Raw genomic sequence first — 16,081 nt, 5'->3', positions numbered from 1 at the left:
TCCATTCTTGATTTTATCACATTTTTTCTGTATTCTTGTTTCGTCTGTTCGGCCTTCAATAGTTGTTTTTTCTTTACTTCAATTAATAGAAGTTCTTGACTTTCTTTTAAATAATCAGCCAGTGCATGTTTTTCATCTTCAACTGTTTGCTTCACTTGTAATAATCCTCTGCCACCTGATTTTCGGGGCAGGTATAATCTATCAGTATCACCACGTAGATGTAAACTGTAGTGCATTGTCATTAGTTTCCTGGTTTTTCGGTCCAAAATGTCCAAATCAGCTTGTGTCCAGTTAACTATACCAGCTGTGTATCTTATAACTGGTATTGCCCAGGTATTTATGGCCTTGATTGTATTTCAGAGGACGACGACGACGACGACGACGACTACTACTACTACTACTACTACTACTACTACTACTACTACTACTATTATTATTATTATTATTATTAGCTAAATATTATTTTGGTGCCTTTTGCTATCTTCATAAGTAAACACATTAAAACAGCCTCTCCTCCAACTGGTCATTTCCAAATAAATTTTGGATTACAATGCCCAAATCTCCCAGGCATTGGTATAGGGGTAGTCACATCCATAAGGTTGGGATATGAGGCTGGATTAAATATTTATCTTTTTATTAGACTATGCAGTCTTCATCAGCCTAACATATTTGCAGTTTGGTTTTGGCAGGGTTGTGTTTAGAGGATGCGGCCGGATGAGTTTTTGTGAATTTTTCTGCATGTTTAAAAAAGGGCGAAATTTCCCTGCCTGTAGGGTGTTTTTTCAAAGTCTCATGATCTATTGCTTCATGTTCTGTGTTTGTTAGGCTGGAGCAGAGCCCCCACAAATAATGAGGGCCACCTATATTATTAATGAAACCTGAAAAGAAAGGAAAGGGGTCAAGATCCCATTAATGTAGTTTTCAATATTTAATCAATTTAAACAAGCTCATCTTTGTAACTCCCTTATCTTTCTTGCTAAGGATCCCTTTGCAAATTCTGATGCATGAATCTGTATTGCATTTTCTTTTATTGCTTGTTACAGAACTGTGTTAATTAAAAAAGATGTTAGCTGTTTGGTTCAAAGACCCTAGAAAAACCTATTTATCTTTCAATATATTAATAGATTAAAATATATCAGATTTTTTTAAACTGTACTCACTTAGGCACTGCTGTCATCATCCCCAAACTACCAGGAGCAGCCCCAGACCCCTAAGAACTGCAGAAATGCAGTGGTCCCCTGCTTGCCCAACAGTGCAGCATTAGCAGCAACTATGCTTGCATGCATCAAGCTCAATCAACAAGCACTAAGGGAGTTCCAAAGAATTTCTCTAATTGTTATGATTTTATTGGTGTGGTTTTATTTATTTATATCCCACTTTATTGTTTTTACAAATAACTCTAGACAGCGAACATACTTAATACTCCTTCTTCCTCCTAATGCTCTCAACAGGGAAATTGACACCACTGCCAAATTTATTTGTGTGGGTGTTTGATAGGAGGCGGGGCTGTTTTGGCGGTGGTATTGAATGTGTCTTTAGGAATCTAGGGGTGGCAAGGTGGCTCAGCAATTAAGATGCTGGCTGGAAATCTGGCAACCCAGGTTTTGAGACCTGAGTGCCACGCAGCAGGGTGAGTTCCCATCTTTGTCCCAGCTCCTATCAACCTAGCAGTTCGAAAGCATGCAAATGCAAGTAGATAAATAGGTACCACGTTGGTAACAGTGGTAACAATGCTCCATGACATCCTTCTAGTCACATGACTGTGGGGACCTTTTCAGCCAGCACTGGCTCAATGGTCTTGAAATGGAAATGAGCAATGACTGGTGGAGTAAAAATCTGCAAGGACTCCTTTATTGTTTTTTAACCTTAGAAATCTATTCATCAGTTATGCCAGGCATCCTTCTCTGAAACAGCAGATGCTACTGTGGGAGTTGCCCTGTCTGAAGCAATGGCTCTCTTCTCCCTCATGGTTGTATTATTAATTCTATTTGCCATATGAAAAGACAAGATTCAAATATAGGCACCAATGAGCTACAATAATTCTGGGAACTTGAGTTTGAAAAATGTTTATCATGGAAATGTATGCTACTTCCAAAGCAATTTCATTAAAGATGGTAACAGGTTTTTTAAAAAATAGTTTACAGGTAGTCTTGGACTTACAACAGTTCATTTAGTGACTATTCAAAGTTACAACGGCAATGAAAAAAGTGACTTATGGCCATTTTTCACACTTAAAACCTTTGTAACATCCCCACGATCATGTGATCAAAATTCAGATGCTTAGCAACTGGTTCATACTTATGACCATTGCTGTGTCCCAAGGTCACGTGATCCCCTTTTACGACCTTCTGACAAGCATTAGTCAATGTGGAAGCCAGATTCACTAAACAGCAGGGTTACTAAATTAACAACTGCAGTAATTCACTTAACAGGCAAAAAAGATCGTAAAATGGGGCAAAATTCATTTAACAAATGTCTCACTTAACATGGGGAAATTTGGGGTTCAAATGTGGTTGTAAGTCCAGGACTACCTGTACATCTTATGGGAGGAGTGGGGAGAGGATCAGCTTCTTGTTGGAGAATTAATTTCGCTCTACTAAATTATATGTGCATTTGTATTTGTGTGGGAAATTTTCTCAGGATTTCTCAAACCAAACCAAACCAAACCAAACCAAACCAAACCAAACCAAACCAAACCAAACCAAATGAAAATGAAAAGCAAATGCATACTTTACATTTGCCTTTTCTTGTCTTGCAGTGTAAGAAATAAAGGGGCTTCTATATGATGCCTTAGCATTCATGCCTATGTATTTATATAGATAATTTTTTTCCCAAATGTTTGATAACATCTGTTAGTTTTACTTTCTGTTACAGATTTATTATTGTTTGGATTCTTGTTAATCATCATGGGTTGGCTTTGCCCACAGATTTCATTTCTAGGGAACCTGAGAAAGTTTACTAACATCTCATACAAAGGTAATCAAAAGATAAGAAGCCATAATATTAACTCTAATAAATGACTTTTATTTATAATAATTCAATATATTATGTGTTTCTCCCACCTACTTTACATAAAGGGTTAGAAGCAATTCTCTTGGGGTGGGATATATAGTTTCCATCTGTTCTTTGTTTTTGAAACAGTCTGATATAGTGTTAGACACTGTAGTTTACGTTTGACTGTGTGAGAATTAACTTTCACTGATTTTATCAAATTTCACTTTCACTTAACAGATGGAATTGATCCCTTGGAAAACAAAATGTACCACCATTTTCTAGATTTGCCTTCTCAGCAAGTTTGATAAGCGTCCTTAGCACAATCTAAACTTAGGTATCTGTAGAATTTCCATCACTCTCTGTAGCCTATATTTAGTAATAGAGTGGCTTCCAAAATCCGCCACAAATGAACTGAAGCACTTGAAGATCAAACATTTTCTAGGGATTTTATGCAACTTCTTTTTATACAACTTTTGTTGGCCCAATAAAGATCCTGTCCCTGTAGAAGCCCCTGGATTTAAGCAGGCTTGGAATTAGTATTTGGATGGGAAATTATGGGAATTATCAGAAATATATACATTTGGAAGTAAAAACAATCATAACAAAACAGTCAATGATTAACCTGTCCCATAACAAGGTAGTCTTCATGAAGTCACCAAAGTTTGGCTTGTGGACATCTTTATAATTTTAGCTTTCCCCTTCCTTGTAGCTGGGTGTATTGGAGTATCTCCTGGGGTGGTGGGAATTGAACTTCATTATATAATTGAGCTATCGGGGGGGGGGGGGTTGTTCTGGATGCTCTCAGAGCTTGGTTGTTTCCTAACTACTTTGGGTAATGAAATGTCTGCAAGAAAACAATCAAGCTCAGAGAGTACCAAGGATCCCTCATTTCAACCCTGAGCTATAAATATTCTCTTTTATTGATAACAAGCTATGTTTGCCTGCAGGAAGTGTTCACGCACCACCCCCACCCCCATAAACATATTATCCACTATACTTTTCATAGTTTCCTTTGAGAGCAACAGTATGTGAAGTGTCATTGCCCAATTCCGCACCATTCCAGCCTGTAGAATTTACACTCTTGCGCCCATGTAAAATAAGCACATCTGTTCTGCTTTGCGAGATTTTGGTTGAAGTCTGCAGTTGAAACCTGAAGGATAACATACATGCAGTTGACTCAAAGTTCCCAAACGTATCCTCTCCAAGAGGCAATCAGAGGAAAAGAGAAGAAAAAAGGGTTGCAATTTGCCGGAAGGAGATACAATGAAGAAAATGACTATTCCTAACACATCGAAACAGCAGTACTCCATGACTTGATATATTTTGTGACATAATATTGGTGGGATTATTTGCAAGGCTGGTTACACAGAGGACCAGACTTTTGACTAGTATAAGAGGATTAGACTGGGAGCATGGAAGTTCAGTCTGAAATCCCCCATCACCCAGTGAAAACAGTGGGCAATGGGGAACTACAGCACTCACTTTTTCTTAGCACAATCTACTTTATACAGTTGTCGCTGTGAGGAAAAGAATAAAGGATGACCTTATAAATGCCACCTTGAAGGTCTTATTGCTGAAAGGCAGGATGCAAATCAAAAATGGTGGAACAGGATTCATAGGGCTTAGAGGTCAACTCCCCACTCAGGCTGAAGTTCATTGCTGACTCAAGCCAGGTATCATCCTAAGTCTAAGATATCTTGACAGTGTTGTAGAGAAGGTAAAAAGAAAGAGGTGAAGGAGGACCATGTGTGCCACCTTGAGCTCCTATAGGAAATATGGCATTAACAAATAAATATACCAATAGAAAAAACTCACATCTTATGGTGAGTCAAACAATATATTTCCCACAAACACTGGTGGGAGGAAAGACTAATTTTATTGAGTGGGTTTTTGTTTATTCTTTGTTCGATATTATTTTATATAATGATCATGAGTTCTCCTGGGATCTGGTTTCATGATGAGTGAACACATAAATATTTTAAATAAATAAATAATAAGAGTTAAGAGACTAAAACTATTTAGATGTATGTGCCAAACGTGCTTTTTAAAAGGCAACTGAACATTTAGTTTTTTTCTTTCTTTCTTTTTATAAAAATATTTTTATTTTTCAACATATAAACATTTCATCTTTCCTTAAACAGTGTGTCATCTGGGTACATATATCTCTGTGCAACAGCTTCCAGCATTTACAACAATATTCACATTAATATTAGTTTTTTCTTGAAAAAAGTTTCACTTCCCATCCAAGAAGCTTCTTCAGTTCAGGAAGCTTCTTGGATGAGGTGCAATGTATCCAGTTGCCTTTTGAAAAGCCTTTCAACCATGGAACAACCATGACCTGGATGATTGAGAATCTCCATAGATATTTAGCTTACTAGGTACAGAATATATCTCAGAAAAAATCACTGAGCTAATTTGGCCATTTCCCCATATGATAGATTCCCTTTAAATATCTTTAAGTATCCTTATCAAATTTAAAGAAGAGTTTGAGGGAGGTAGAGAAATCTCCATGTTCTATTTTTAGGGGAGGGGGAGATTCCCTAACATGAAGACTTAAAGCTCATTTTTAGTTTTATTAGTGTCTTTCCAACCTAAATAAGAAGAGCCTAAGTTGGTCATTATTATTTTTCCCAAAACACATGAACATACATACATAGCTTAAAATATCCATGGGAAATAATCATAGCTGGGAAGCATATTCTGAGCATGAAAGAAGTTTTGTTTCTGGGTTGGAGTGAGGAACAAAGAATTTCAAAACCACATCTAGCAAATATCCCTAAGACCACCAGATTTTCCAGGTATGCATCTGTTTGTTTTGTTCCAGTATCATCATTCATGCTTTAGTTCTGGTGAAATACAAAACTGACAACATTTTGCATGTTGTCGGCATCCCCAAGTGTCTGTTGTCAGTCCATGCTTATGGACATGGAAATATGTTGGCTTGCAAAGTAATGTTTTAATTAAAGATCCTACCTTACACAGAATAACATAAACATGCTCAGGATAAGTTTAATTTAAGATTTGTTGCACTTGTGATAGATCAGCAAGTATGGGCCCAAACTCTGTAATCCTTATCATTGCTAAGGAATGCTGTTTGTGACATGGGTATGACAAAGGGTAGCAACCTGGACTATACCTTCTCTGAAGTACTAAAAAGTGTTAATAAAAAATAACTATTAGCATGGGCTCCCACTGATTTCAATAGGACTGAAGTATGACTGACTTCCATAGAATCTCATCTACTATGGTTTCCTATCTGATAGATTTCCTAAATCCAAGATAAGCAAGCTACCAGCTGCATCCCTGCCCAGACAGCATGCAACAAACCTACTTAAGCATTCTAATTGCAAAAAAAAAAAAAAAGTGAGGTTTCTCGTTACTATTGGAATATTTCCATAATTTTAGAACAACTTTTTCAGCGCAGCCATGCTTACCACACATATCATACATAGACTCTTTTGCAAAGTTTGCAAAACGGTTTTCTCCATACCTGAATGATTCTTCATTGCACGGGCAGACAGGCCATTCATCATACACCCCAAGTCCAGCTGGACCATCCCAGCTTAGTTTGGGATTGAAAAACAAAACTAAACAGGGTTATCACAGAGACACCGAAATATGTTTATTTGCATCTCTACTGCCAATAGTTTCTTGATGACCTTGGGCATGTCTCTTGTCTGTGAGCTTCACTTATTGCCTATCCATCTCCTTCCCTACCAAACATTCAACTCCTTAAGACAAGGAAATAAATGGATGGGAATCCATGCCAATATCATCAGAGTAAAATGAATCTAAGTTCTCTGTTCTCTGGATGAGGCATCCATTTGCCCTACTATGTTACCCAATTGCTTCCCAGTTTCGGGCTATTAGAAACAGTCTGGTCTCTAACCCTGCCACCCCCACCCCCAATCTCCACCTCCAGGCCAAGAACAACATCCATCCATCTGCCCATTCATAGGGATATTCTTTAATCATCTTTGTATAAACTGTCTGCCGCCACAGTCAAGAAATGATTATTCAGCAAAATTGGCCCTTCCTTATTCCCTGCTGCCTCTTCTGTTTCTTTTATCCACCTGCTCCAGATCTTTATTATAACGATTCAGGGGGGGGGGGGGAGATAACAACTCCCAAACATGCACAAACACATATACGCTGGCAAATATGCAAACGTATCCTGGCCCCTTATACTCACAGGATGTCTTCTTCTTTCTTTCTTTCTTTCTTTTTTTTTGGCCACTGCAGAAATCCACCTCCCCTCCCCCCCTTTTGAAGCCTCAACGCTCTTTCTACCCACAGGCACACAGAAATTAAAGGACCCGGGAGAGAGGCCTGTGGTCTGAGTTTCCCTGCATCATTGCAGAGAGATGGATAGATTCCCCCCCACCCCCACAAGCTCCAATCTTCCCTCCAGTGCCTGACCAAGAAAGAAGGCAAGGAGCTACAGAAGACAGATTTCCATAAAACCCATTCTCAGGCATTTATTTAAGCAGTCGCTCTCGTAACCAAGCCCATCTTATAAACCCGCACAGTCGAATCAGCATCCCTGCAGAGAGGGCTTTTTTTTTTTTTAAATCCCTGTTCCATTCATACGGAGTGCTGCAGCAGGAGAAGAGGTGGTGGTGGAGGAGAGAGATGTATAGGCCTTCCCACAACAGTCTTCACCACCCCGAGTTTCAGCCCTCAGATCCAGAGTCCCCACAGGACAGAGACGGAGAGCGATCAGGATGTCCAGGTCCCCATACATTATTTTCCTAGCCTAGATCTTTGTGATGGGTTCTCCCTCCCTGTTTTGGGTTTTCCTTCCTCCCCAACCAAGCCTGGTCATTGCAGCAGTTTTTTTTTTTTTAAGCATCAGCTGCACCTCTGACACCTTCTCCTTCAGGCCCCAATTGCCTGGCAAAGCAGACTGGAAAGCAGCTTTAAAAGTGACCCAACCATGAAATCCATGGCTTACCTTCCCCTCTCTGTTTAAGTGGTTGTGCTACACACACACACACACAAAACACACACACACACACACACACACACACACACACCTCTTACAAAGACACAGAACATACATCTCTCTGTGACCATGTACACATTGTGTCTTCGAGGAATCTAACGACACTTCCAGTAGTAATATAATAATAATATTAAGTAGTAATATAGTTGTAGCCTTTTAAAAACCTATGCTTTTTTACTATTACAATGTTATTTCTTGCAGATTACGAGCATGCCAAATACACCTGAACAGGGGAAACATTTGATGCTCTCCTCTAACTATACTCCAGCAAAGATAAGATTAACATGATCTCTCTTCTAAGATTCACTACCACTACGCACCTTCAACATCTCCAATGATATCCCCCAAACCTCACCCATGCCTACCTATCTACCAAAAAGCTGTTTACCTAAGCAGGGCACATATTTACTTCCCTTCCCCCCCCCCCCGTCCCCAAACCTCTAGGAAAGTAGAATACAACCTTCTCTTAACACCTTCACCCAACAAACCTCAAATGAATTTCCAGAGAAGCCCTATGCTCCCCCACCCTCTCAATCCTACCTTTAGCCTGTCTTAGGATCAACAGTTCCACTCACCTATCACCTCATCACATTTTATTCCTCCCAGCGGGCCAAATTAACCTGGACCGTTTGGTCAAATCACCCCAGATGTTCCTTCATTATCCTCTGTCTTTAAATACATCCAAAACCAAGATGAAGGCAATTTTCTCAGCTGCTGAGCTACTCATACCATACCCACCCTGTGGAACTGGTGCTCTCTTTCGAGACCCCCCTTCCAAATCTGCCAGAGACTCACCAGTCTGCCCTTTCCCCAGAGTCTTCTCCAGCCGATAGGGCCCCACATACTGAGCATGTTGCTGGCTCTGTTGCGACTGGTAAGGGTGGACCCCACCTGCTTCTTTGCCACCGGACATGGCTTTTGTCTGTCGCCCTTCTGAGCAACAATCAGAAACAGGGGGTGGTGGGATGGGAAGGGGTACAGCAAGGCGAGGCAAGGCCCCCCCAGTGCCCCCCTATAGGGACAATACCGAGGCCGGCATCCTGATGGGTTTAGCAGGAGGGGGATGCTCTCAGCATCAGGAAAGGGAGGGTAGAGAAGGAGGAAGAATGCTACAGCCCGGGTACCAGCATCATTCAGCTGGTCCAGACGATGCTGTGGATGAAGGATGTTCCTGGCGAGGCTCTTCTCCCAGGCTGGTCTTTCGCCTCCTCTCACTGCAATCTGAAGGGATCTCTCGAGCTCTCCCCTTACATCAGCATCCGGGCAACTGGGTGACAGACACAATCCAGGTTAACCCTTGGCGGAACAAAGGCAGCGCCTCCTCCCCAGGCAGGGGGGAAGGGGTGGGGATGAAGGGGCGGGGTTGGGATGGGGAAAGGGAGTGGGGAAAGGTTTCTGACGGGATAGGTGGGGCTGCAGGGTGGGAGGGCTTAGCGAAGGTTGGGAGCACTGGATGAGGAGCATGGGAAGGAAGCAGGGTACTCAGCTGCAGATTGCAGGTTCCTGTTCTGGTAAGGGAATATTGTATGCATGTAAGGTTTTATATACGGGTATGGGCACAAATGCCTACAAATATGTAATGAGTTTTTTGCAAGGAATTGATGGATGCTGATTTGTAAGGGGGTGGCAGCGCTTGTGTGTTTGTGTCCTTGTGTTTGGACATAAGTCTGTGCTCACAGATGGAAGGGAGGAGGGAGAAGGAGGGAGGGAAGAAGGGAGAGAAAATGTGTGTGAGAGAAAACTGCAAGATCTCTTATCTTTCTTATGCCATGTAATCTCTTCTATATAAACAAACTGAGATCCAGCATGGTCTAGTGTTAGGATGCTGAGATAAGAATGGGAAGACCCAGGGTCCAGTCTTCCTTTAGGCATAAAAGCTTGATCCAGTCACTTTGTCTTGGTCTGGAATGGGAAATAAAAACACTGTCTTTCTGCCAACCTGCATTGGATCAGAAGGATAGATTACAGTCCATGTCCTTCAATGAAAAGGCCTTCATAGAAGATCAATTATTTGATGATAATAATAATAAAATGAAAGCATGCCTTTTCCTAGTGTATCTGGCTTCTAAGTGGGTTGTAGTTGGTGTTTAGATCAATACTTTTATAAACTGCACGCTCAGCTACGGTAGGAGAATGATTGCAGTTAACTTTAGCTGACCATGAAAGGCTAAGCCGTTAATGCTTGGAGAGAACACCATGAGGAAATTTTAGCTTGAGAATTAAAAAAAAATCCAAAGGATTTAAGCAATGATGTATTACAGTATTTCTACATGGTTGCCAACAACAACAACAAAAACACGAAAGCATGGTTTAATGGTTTATCAGACATCAAACATGACTTGTTGGAAACTTATTTTAAAAAAAGACATTTGAAGCCTTGAGCTCTCAGACAATTGCAGCAGAATAGCTTGAAAAGACCTTATTGCCCCAGAATGGGGTTCTATTCTTAATCAGAAATAACGCCCTTTGGTTTTACCTTGCAACCCAACTGAAAAGCACTGCTAGCTCAGCTGAGACTAATTATGCTTTTCTTTGCTTTTCCTTCTTGCTGTTTTGGTTTTGGGCAGAGTTCCGAGATCACACAGTTCTTCCTTACAATTGCAATGTTGGACGAGGAATGCAAACCACAGATCTTCATGGGTATACAGGTACTTATGATCACAATTGAGCCCAGAATTTATGTTGCTAAGTGAGAAATTTGTTAAGTGAATTTTGCCCCATTTTACAGCTTTTCTTCACATGTTTATTAAGTGAATCACTGCAGTTGTTAAATTAGTAACATAGTTAAGTGAATCCGGCTTCTCTATTGACTTTGCTTATCAAAAAGGCATCATATGACTCCGGAATGCTGCAACCGTCATAAATATGAATCAATTGCCAAGCATCTGAATGTAACTCACATGACCATAAGGATGCTGCAATGATTGTGGAAACTAATCAAGGAGAGAAGCAACTTAGAATTGAGGAGAAATTTCCTGACAGTTAGAACAATTAATCAGTGGAACAGCTTGCCTCCAGAAGTTGTGAATGCCCCAACACTGGAAGTCTTTAAGAAGATGTTGGATAGCCCTTTGACTGAAATGGTAGGGAGTTGGACTAGAAGACCTCCAAGGTCCCTTCCTACTCTGCTATTGTATTGTATTGTATTGTATTGTATTGTATTGTATTGTATTGTATTGTATTGTATTGTAAGTGTGAAAAATGGTCATAAGTCACTTTTTTCAATGCTTTTGCAACTTTGATCAATAAATGATCTGTTGTAAGTCGAGGACTACCTGTTAGAACAAAACAGTCTTTCTCAGACTGATGCCCTCTGTTTTTACTGAGTTGATAACTCTAAAAGTTCCCTGAAAAGGACAGAGAAAACAGAACACAATTGGAACAGAAACAAATGTAATTCCTGGGAAACGTAGCCAGTTTAGGGTTATCATCAAAAATCACAACTTTTTTAAGAAATGCAACAAATGGATTCCTAAGAAGCTTCCAAACAAAGCTTTTTATTCATGGAAGGAACAGGAGTGGAAAAAGAAGTGGGGATGAACAGGGAAAATAAATTAGACAACCAAAAAAGAAGTCCTTACTACAAATAACATTACAAACATGGGACAGAGAAGATAAAATGCATTCCTAACAAGCAATTGATTTTTAGAATCATGACTTTAAAATCAAAGGTGATGTTGGGACAGATGGGCAGGGAAGTTAAATTAACAAATTGCTCTGAGTGTCAACAGAGGTATCATTTCTGCATATGATTTTGATGCATATTTCTGCATCAATGTAAAAGAAAGATTTGTAATTGTTCCACACATGCATATAACTCTGCATATTTTGCCTGAGATCAGTCCCACAAATCCTTGGTGGTGCTGAGCCAACATATCTTCTCTTCATCTGTAATGGGTGACAAAATTTTTATTCAGGAAGAAGTGAGGCTCTAGGAGATGCGGTACCAAAATGCAAATTGGCCGTGAAGCCTTTTCCACACTGCAAAATGTAGGTGAATCTTTTGGGCTTGGTGTGTCAAAAATTCACAAATGCCTAATTTGAGTCTGCTGGTGTCTCTTTCTCACTCACAAATACACACACACAGACACACAAACAAAATGCACAGGTACAGTATAGGTGGTATCTTGCTCAATAGTAGTAACTGTGAAGGGATCTTGGAGTCCTAGTGGACAACCATTTAAATATGAGCCAGCAGTGTGCAGCAGCTGCCAAAAAAGCCAACACAGTTCTAGGCTGCATAAACAGAGGGATAGAATCAAGATCACGTGAAGTGTTAATACAACTTTACAATGTCTTGGTAAGGCCACACTTGGAATACTGCATTCACTTTTGGTCACCACGATGTAGAAAAGATGTGGAGACTCTAGAAAGAGTGCAGAGAAGAGCAACAAAGATGATTAGGGGACTGGATAAAACATATGAAGAACGGTTGCAGGAACTGGGTATGTCTAGTTTAAGAGAAAGAAGGACTAGGGGAGACATGATAGCAGTGTTCCAATATCTCAGGGGTTGCCACAACGAAGAGGGAGTTAAACTATTCTCCAAGACACCTGAGGGTAGAACAAGAAGCAATGGGTGGAAACTAATCAAGGAGAGAAGCAACCTAGAACTGAGGAGAAATTTCTTGACAGAACAATTAATCAGTGGAATAGAAGTTGCCTCCAGAAGTTGTGAATGCCCCAACACTGGTAGTCTTTAAGAAGATATTGGATAGCCATTTGTCTGAAATGTTATAGGGTTTCCTCCTAGGCAGTGGGTTGGACTACAAGACCTCCAAGGTCCCTTCCAACTCTGCTATTGTATTGTAAAAGAGAAACAATTGTCTATCTCCCTCACCTCTAGATTATCCTGAATAGTGGCACTTGGCAATAGCACTGAGGCTGGGCCTGAAGTTGAGGCCTAGGCCTCGACTTCAGCCCTAGCGCCACTGCTACCCAATAAAAAGGCTGCTTTGTGCTGCTCCACAAAGCACATACACAATTGCCCCCACAGCCTGTTGTTCCCAAAACGGGTCCTAGCCTGGCGCTGAAACCAATAAAGACCAGACATGAGGAATGGCGTTTTCAGCTTCTTTTAATGCAGCAAAAGGGTCTTTGCAGCTAAAGGAGCCAAGGCCCAAAACAATGTACAAATATAAATTTATACAGCTATGATAAGCAAGTTAACACCCTAAGAAAGAGTTAATGGTACCTTGACACATATCTTTTGGTTGGTTTCTTCTGCCTTACCCTCCTTCACACATTGCATCTTTATGCTAATAAGCTTTCTTATCAAAACATGATTTACTATTATAATGAGGTTACCAAAGGTAATATATCTATGTGTTTCTTAGCTAGCATCCTTCTAAGGTGTCCTTCTAACTTATAAATTTCTTGTAACTTTCTTGTTGCTGGACAGTAGTGATGGGCTATCTGCTAAAAGGAAACACAGAGAATATGCATGTGTAACACTTCAATTCTAGGTGGCTAGAGGACTGTTACAGATAACTGTAACAAAGAGTTAAACATCTTGCAGACCTCAACTAGAAGTTAGGAATAGGGATGGTTTGGAGCAAATACAATGTGTATTAGATAACTCATGGAGCACTCATTAGCAAGGTTTAAGGACAGGCACAGCTAGAGACCAATAGGACAATTGTTAGATTATTAGATGATTTGTTTTATATATCCTGCCTTTTGCTTTACTGAAAATGTATAAAGCTTTCTTAATTCTATTGTTCGGGGTTCCTTGGCATTTTCTAGCCAGGACCCCTTTTGTTGGAGCGCTTCAATAAAAGGAAAGAAAACCTGTTCTTCGTGTCTGGTGTTCTCCATTGGATTCAGCACCAGGTTCAGACCTGAATTGAAGACAACAGTATGTCCCATCATTCATTATTGGCCTCACAACTGCAACTTTCCGCCTCAGCCATTTCTTTAACAACTTTCCTAATTCCAACTTGAGATCTTCAAGCCCAGCGCTCCCCAGGCTCTGCTACATGTCGCTTACCTTCAGGTGGTGTCCTCTTTCTGACAGGCCCCCTGCGATCTACTTGAGATGGCTCCGAGTTGAACAAGGCTTTGGTTCTTCAAGCAGCTTCAGAGAATGCTCTTCCATGGCTTCCACTGTCTCCACACACCACGGAAGAGCACACACTGTTCTTGCACAGGCTCTGCAGTGCGGGCCACACAACACAGACTTCGTATTATTGTTATGTTTGCTAATAGAGTTATTTTGCATTTTAATTTGACATATTTTTCTCTTTTTTAAAATAATAAAACCATTTTCAGGCTGAGATGTAGAAAACTGTTTATGGATTAACGTTCCTAAACTGATAGGAAAGGATGTCTGGAGTTTTGTCTTTTGATAAGAGAAAGTCTGTTAGTGTTAACTGGTATAGGTAATCTTCAATTTAGGACCACAGTTGAGCACCAAAATTTATGTTGCTAAGTGAGAAATTTCTTAAGTGCGTTTTGTCCCATTTTAGGCCTTTTTAAACCACATTTGTTAAGTAAATCACTGCAGTTGTTAAGTTAGTAACACAGCTGTTAAGTGAATCTGGCTTCCCCTTTGATTTGCTTGTTAGAAAGCTGCAAAAGTTAATCACATGCCCTTGGGACACTGCAGCCGTCATAAATATGAACCAGTTGTCAAGCATCTGAATATAAATCAAGTGACCATGGGGATGCTGAAACAGTGTTAAGTGTGAAAAACTATCATAAGTCACTTTTTTCAGTGCCGCTGTAACTTCGAATGGTCACTAAATGAACTGATGTAAGGACTACCCGTAATTGGTAACTCTGGTTCAGGGGTCTCCAACCTCAGCAATTTTATGACTTATGGACTTCAACTCCCAGAATTCCTCAGCCAGGTTGCTCTAGTTCATTCACAGCCTTCTTCTGCTCCATTCTTTCTCTGCCAGTTGTCAAGCATCCAAATGTAAATTATATGACCATAGAGATGCCGCAACGGTCGTAAGTGTGAAAAATGTCCATAAGTCCCTTTTTTCACCGCCATTTCAAACAGTCACTACATGAACTGTTGTAAGTCGAGGATTATCTGTATCTGGTTTATCTCTCTCTATGAACTCCAAACAATCTTATGACTTTTTTTCCTCATTAACATCTTAAATGTAATGCTCTTGCTTTCATCAGACCTCATTTAAATAGACTTACATGTAACATGTTTGACCACATGTAACTGATTTCCTATGCAAAAGGGAAGTTACTTTTGTCCTGTCCAATCAGCTTTTCTCTTGCATTTTCTATAACGTGTTAACTATAAAGCAGAATGTAAGCTGAGAATCAAGAGGCTGTCTTTGAATGAGAGGAATACTTTTTAATCAGAGCGCTTTGAACAAATTGTAATGAAATGATCTTCCTGTCTCAGCCTGTTTCATTGGAAAATATCCATGCCAAGGCTTGAGGATAGGAAGCCATATTCAGCAGCCTCCAAATATCACATGAAAATAGGGCTGGGTGTTGGTGAACACTGATTTGTCACCCAAAATGTTGCACACACACACACGTCATAGGTTCGTCATTACGGGCATAGGTCTATGAGAATTGAAACAAACATGACTGAAGCAAAGGAAAAATATAGAACAGATTGACTTTTAAATACAATAGATGCATATCCAATATGCAGTATGTATGTATGTATGTATGTATGTATGTATGTATGTATGTATGTATTGGTATATAACAATTGTATACTGGTAGTTTCTATCTCCCTTTGAAAATAAAATCAGTTTTATTCTGTATGATTTCCTATTAACGTATCATAAATATAAACATTGAGACTAAAAGATAACAATAAAGATTGAATCCATCCTGCACTGTAACAAAGTCACCTGGATTTAATTAGACTTTTCCTAAATTCCTACTCGGTTAATGAGAGTAACATAGGATAACTATAAGTTCCTGAACATCCAGCAAAAGGAGAATATGTCTTCCATTTTGTCTTCATGTCCTCCATCCAGCAGACATAAATTTAAAATCAAAAGTTAATTTTTTTAGTCTTGCTTTTTTTTAAAAAAATCAAGCTTTCATATTTAATGTCCTTGTAAATTATTTACTTCTTTCTTTCTGTCATCCATTGATA

General features: G+C 39.8%; 1 protein-coding gene across 2 annotated transcripts in view; it reads right to left on the bottom strand.

Annotated features, from left to right (window-relative positions):
* BRSK1 (BR serine/threonine kinase 1) overlaps positions 1-8,912 on the bottom strand; it is a 58,790-nt gene extending 49,878 nt beyond the window's left edge. For both annotated transcript variants that reach the window (XM_032237423.1, XM_032237424.1), the window contains exon 1: positions 8,795-8,912. In XM_032237423.1, coding sequence (XP_032093314.1) covers positions 8,795-8,912 — 118 coding nt within the window. The remainder of the gene's footprint in view (positions 1-8,794) is intronic.
* Between the last annotated feature and the right edge of the window lie 7,169 nt (positions 8,913-16,081).

The sequence above is a fragment of the Thamnophis elegans genome, chromosome Z (genome assembly GCF_009769535.1).
Source record: "Thamnophis elegans isolate rThaEle1 chromosome Z, rThaEle1.pri, whole genome shotgun sequence".
Lineage (NCBI taxonomy): Eukaryota > Metazoa > Chordata > Lepidosauria > Squamata > Colubridae > Thamnophis > Thamnophis elegans.
This window is presented reverse-complemented; position numbering and strand designations above follow the sequence as displayed.